The sequence below is a fragment of the Ictalurus furcatus genome, chromosome 7, assembly GCF_023375685.1.
Source record: "Ictalurus furcatus strain D&B chromosome 7, Billie_1.0, whole genome shotgun sequence".
Taxonomy (NCBI): domain Eukaryota; kingdom Metazoa; phylum Chordata; class Actinopteri; order Siluriformes; family Ictaluridae; genus Ictalurus; species Ictalurus furcatus.
The window spans coordinates 2,671,876-2,678,084 of NC_071261.1; the positions used below are offsets into that span (position 1 = coordinate 2,671,876).

Here is a 6,209-nt window from a genome sequence, read left to right on the forward strand (position 1 = left end):
TCTTTCTTGGAGGTGGTCGAAGGGTTGTTGAGGTAGGTTTGATGGAGACGGTGTTTCAGCAACTGCTTAATGTTTTCGCTGTTCTCATCAAACCAATCTTTCTGGTTGAAAGACCCAGAATTTCAGTAGCTGTGTCGTAGACCAGTTCTCTGAGAGCTGCCCAGTCAGCTTCCACATTCTGGCTGTCCAGAGAAGTGGATTCCAGACGATCACCCAAGGCATCCATAAAAGACTGCTTGGTTTTACCGCACTTCAACTTTGTAATATTTAGACGTTTAGGGGCCTTTTTCCCCTGCGGACGTCTATTTGGCTGGATGCGGATGTTGAGCTTGGTCATGATGAGACGGTGGTCTGTCCAGAATTCGGCTCCACACATGGACTTGGTCACGCGTACATCCTGCCTGTCCCTCTTCCTGACGATGACGTAGTCGATGATATGCCAATGCTTTGAGCGAGGGTGCATCCATGACGTCCGATTATGGGTTGGGAGGCGGAATACTGTGTTGGTAATCAGCAGTTCATGTTCAGCGCAAGTCTGAAGCAAAAGGAGACCGTTGCTGTTGCAGTGATCCACTCTGTGCTTTCCTAGCACTCCATCCCATGCAGAGCTGTCATTGCTGACTCTCGCGTTAAAGTCGCCTAGAATGGTGAGCTTATCTGTTCTTGGAACATCAGAGATGACAGAGTGGAGGTCCTCGTAGAACTTGGCCTTCACTTTCTCTGGGTTGGTCATGGTTGGAACATAGCAGCTGATGATTGTAAGGTGTTTTTGATTGTAAGGAATTATATAACTTTGGCAGTTGATCAGTTGTTCAGTCAAACATAACTGGGTCGAGGTTTTTGTACAGTGCAGGTGGATTTCCTGTCACTGTGGGCTGCAGAGCACAGTAGTATAGTGCAGAGTCTGATACAGCAGCAGAGGAGATGAGCAGATCCACTTTATTATTTTGATCAACTTCAGCAGACAGACGTGGTGGGCCAGTGTTACTTTTACGTTCACTTGGTAAAATTTGAAGAAGGAACTCAGGTTTTGATTTTGGATATTGCCTGTACCATTGCAGGGTGGTTACTACACCAGTGAATTTGTTGTAGCTGCAGGACAGAGTAAGATTATCACCTTCATCTACAGCTTTATGAGTGTCAAGTGGCTCTACTGAATCTGCCATGGAGTCACCTGACATAGAGAAGAGAAAATATGTTTTTACTCTTTACATAATCAAGCCAGAAGTACTCACATTCTGCTTTATCATATCACCACACAGACTAATTAATCACTAATTTTACAATTCATATTTCTGAAATAACCAAAAGTGATTTGTTGTTAAATGTTAACTTACCTAGTGAAAACCACAAGCACATGAATATAACAGTGAACATGATGAATGGTCTTAGCTGGATAAAAATTTCTAAGCTCTTTCTGTGCGCTAATATGTTAACATCATAAAGGTTGATTAAGATCCACCCTTACAGTATCACATGACAGTGTCACCAATGTTGCTGAGAGATTGTTGATTCTTACAGAAACATCCTGGTTTTACATTCAGCACCACATGGGGAACTTGTCTTGAGATCAAACTTTAAGCAGAATTAATGTCATTATGAAAAGTTAATAATTTTAATATGTAAAAATATAATCTAATAATAAAATTGTTATATATTTTAATTTCCAGTTATATATGGTATTATAAGTGGTGTCGCTGCATTAGGGACTTTTGTCTCATAAGAAATTGCTGTGAACGGGTCATGATAAATAATTGAGGTATTTTACTGAGGTGTGGAACAAACCAGTTGCTGTTCTTGGTAATACTATGAAAGATGCCAGAGTGCCATTAGGCCTTAAAGGGGAGTGATGCACGGTGTGTGTGAGGCTTGCTGGATTGAGTGAAGTTTGCAGTGGTATTCACTTCAAGTGTGTGTGGTAAACTGAGTGTTTTATTTGCTTGGTGTTCCTTATTTCTCCCCTGTGGCCTAGTGTGCTGTTTGCCGTAAAACGGTTGAGCACTGCCGTGTGTGATCGTGTCCTGTCGCAAAATGTGGTGAAAACTCTCACACAACGTTAATAGCGTGATTAAGGTGTTTACATGTCTGTAATACACGTCGATAATGCAGCTAAAACAGGAATACTCCACTTGTCTTAATTCGAATTGTGTTTACTTCGAGTATGACCTTAATCGGATTAAGGTAATTAAAAATTGCTGTTTACATGCTAGTTTCTTAATCAGAGTATTGTCTTAATCGGGTTAATAGTGGATTATTGTTGTCCTTGTAAACGCACTGAGTGTTAACTATACTACTATGTAATTTCCCTTAGACACAAAAAAGATGCCGGTTTTGGTTAAATTAGATCTGTCGTTAACACAAACATAAGATATTTTCAAGTTTTTATTCTACGACATAAAATACATCAGTAATACCAAACTTTTGATTTTGTTAAGCTTTTACGTATCTTGAAAAAGGCTTAAAGTGATTAATTGGGAGGTTGTCGGGGACATTAAATGGCATAACAGCCTACTTGTTGAAAGCCTTTAAAGAAGTAAAACCAGTGTTATGGTTAGGGTTGGGGTTAGGGTTACAACATCCATGTGTGTGTATATATATTTTGTTTTAAACACATGTATGTATGTATAAACACAGAACTACAGCAAACATTATGGTGTGTATTTATTTATGACAGTCACAAAAACGAAGCTTTTATCTGCACAAACGAAGCACAAACGATTGAGACCATTTAATGTGAATTTGGAGCATGTGGGGTGTTGGTGACATAATCTCATAGAACTTAATGTCTAATATTTTAAAAATGGAAGCAGCTCAAACGAAACTTTTATTAGCACAAACCAGCACAAACTAAACATGAACAATTGAGACTATTTGGGGTAAATTTGGAGCATGTGTCAGGGCTGAGTGACCCCAGAATGACTATAAATATTATTTTAATATCTCCAAATCCGAAGCAGCACAAACGAAGCGTTTATGGGCACAAGCCAGTACAAACGTAGCACAAACGAACAAGCCTATTTGGAGTGAACTTCTGGGGGGGCTGGTGACGTCACTGCACCATAATTCAATGTCTAATATTTTAAAAACCGAAGCAGCACAAACAAAACTTTTTTGGCACAAATGAAGCACAAATAATTGAGACTATTTGGAGTGAATTTGGAGCATGTGGGGGGGGGGCTGAGTGACCCCAGAATGACCTATAAATATTATTTTAATATCTCCAGAACCAAAGCAGCACAAACGAAAATTTTTACGGCACAAACCAGCACAAACGATTGAGACTATTTTGCCAACGTTTTGCATTGGGTGGGGGGCCAACTTCACGCAGGTTGTGTGATTGTGCCCTGCGATGGATTGGCACCCCATTCAGGGTGTCCTGTGTCTTGTGCCCCATGCCCCTGGGATAGGCTAGAGGTTTCCTGCCACCCAGTGGTACTGGATGGTTGGTGGAAATGGGCATTTTCAACACTTTTGCTATATTCTTATAGCCACTTCTCATTGTGTGAAGCTCAACAACCTTTTGCTGCACATCACAGCTATATTCATTGCTCTTACCCATTGTTATAAATGACTGTGTGTTACCTCATATTTATACCCATGTGAAACAGAAAGACATGGTTGATCAGTTTGCTATTCCTTGTCACCCAAGTGTCCTAAAAAATGTAAAATATCAATGGGAATATACTTCAAATAAACTTTTCTCATATGAATTCATAGGAGTGCTAATCATTGTTGCACATCTATACTTAACAAAGATAATTATTATTATTATTATTATTATTTTATAAACATGTGTTGTGTTTGCAATTGTTTGATATCCTTAAGAGCAGAATATTTTTGTGAATTTTTTTGAACAAAAGGTTAAATTTTTCAGAAATTTTTCACAACCTGCTTTGCCAATATTGATGGAGGGCACTGCATATATAGAAAGTGATAAAATTACAATGTTACAAAAATAAAATTATAAAGTTCAATAACATTACAAATTATTAAGTATTGTTACTGTACAGTATCTGTAAAAATTGTAAGTCCTACCTCAACATATCTACTGTGGTGACAGGCCGGTGGCCGGCGCACAGGAAATAAAGATTGCTCCTCCCGCGACTGCCGCAGGGGTGCAGAAGAGACAGTTCCTCTTCAGCGCCACCAAATGTTTTGGACGGCCAGAGAGCGCGTGGCGGCGGGGCGGGGCTGCACCCACACCCACGGCACCTGAATGGTGCACCGTGCGGAATAATTCCACCATCCAGCAAGCGAGGGGAGAGTATAAAAGGGCAACATTCCACTTGCAAAAAGAGAAGTATCTCCGAGCATGTGCGTGAATCTCTGGTGTGGTTTATGCAGTTTTGCCAACGTGTGCACATCTGCTAATCCCTGTTGTGTGTTTTTTCCTGGTTTCAGGTGAATCTGACGCGAGTGACGGCTCTGCCCCACCCCCTTGGCTGTAACCACCGACGGCTGAGACCCTCACCGCCCGATCGCCCTTCAACCCACACACACACGCACCCCCGCTCACCGATTGTCCTGAATAAATCTCCCACAACACTGAAACAGCCTCCTGTGTCTGTGATCCGCCCACCGCTGGCTAAAATCCCTACACTAAATGTACGACATTGTTTCCTGAAAGTGAGTCCAGTACTCATACTTCCATGTTTGGAACATCTGCAACCAGATGTAGTCAGTGATTTCCACTCACATGGATTGGAAGGAAAATTCACTTCAATTTAGAGAGCAGCACCTTAAAATAAAATATATGAAGTTCATGTAATCATGAAATACATTTAACCTCAATTATTATTGTCATTGTTATTCTTAACATCTCATTGTCATTCTTACCAAACAACAAATGAAGTAAGTGTTTCTCTCTTTTGGCATTCTAGTACAGTCTGAGATCAGCTATGTTGGTGATGAAGCCAGATACAGTCATGGCCAAAAGTTTGCGAGCACTGTATTATATATTATATATGTAAAGTGATCACAAGCTTTTGGGCATGACTGTACATGTGTTTTTGAAATGTTAAAGACTTTAAAACAAGCTGGCAGCCACTCTGTACCAAAAAAGATTTAATAAGGTCCATTGTAATAATACTGCAATCCTGTGTAACTAGGAGAAATAGTGAGAGCACTGTATATTTGAAGATATAGAGCAGTTTTGTTCTGGTTTGCCATAACAACTGTCACAAAATAAATAAAAAAAACATATCTTATATATAGCCCATTCTTGGATATTATTTTTTTAAATAAATGCATTAACAATGTGAAAACAGTTTTCCTTAACAAACCTTGTATAATTCCTTATACATGGTAGCAACAGCAACTTGATAATTTTAACTGAACTAAATCATTAAAACCTGAGACACCAAAGCATCAGTGTTGTCACAATATGGAAGTACAGACAGAAGCAAGTGCAGGTATGGCAGTTTAATAAAACAACATGTCCAAAGGTTAAGGTAGAAATCAATAATCATGAACAAGCAGAGGTCAGGCGATTAGGCAAACAGTACAAACAAAGGGCAGGGCAAAAAGACGCAGTCGTAAACGTAAGCAAAGTCAACAACCAGAATAAACAAACATGGTGCAAAGGTTTGATATAGACCGAGACACTAGGTAACTGAGTGTACACTTTGCAACTTGATGAATGAATGACAGCATTTTAAAAGGAGTAGTGTGTGTGATGTGTGTGATTGGAAACAGGTGTCTCCGATTAGAACTCTGGGGATGGTGACCATGTCCGTGTGTGTGTGTGTGTGTGTGTGTGTGTGTGTGTGTGTGTGTTTGGGAAGTGTAGTTGTTGTCAGCCATGTTTGTAGTTCATGGTGTATTCTAGGAAATGGAGTTGCTGGTTTGAGATGGTATGACAAGTTTCTCGTGTCTATATCCTGAAAGTGAGCTGAATCATTCAAATCTGAGACACCAAGCATCAGTGTCTGGATCTCTGTATTCAGTCTAGAACTAGTTTAAATAGCAGAACTTTAACAACTATAAATGCCTGCCCTGAAATACCATACAATGAAGACAGGTAGTTCAATCCTGAAATCAAATTGAATCTAATCTAATAACAAATCTAATAAAACATGTCATATAAAAGTGCCATAACCAGTGTAAAAATGATTTTTCACTGTTTAACATTGGCATCATGGCATCATTCTTGTTAGAATGAGAGAAAATGAGACAAACATTTAGGAGTTAAAACTATAGTTAAAGTTGCA

The 6,209-nt window shown here is 39.5% G+C and overlaps 1 gene segment (V, D, J or C); it reads right to left on the reverse strand.

Annotated features, from left to right (window-relative positions):
- Positions 1-801: 801 nt before the first annotated feature.
- LOC128610667 (T cell receptor alpha variable 17-like) lies at positions 802-1,392 on the reverse strand. The segment is given in 2 exon segments: positions 802-1,174; positions 1,338-1,392. Coding segments are annotated over 2 exon segments (402 nt in total).
- Positions 1,393-6,209: the final 4,817 nt, after the last annotated feature.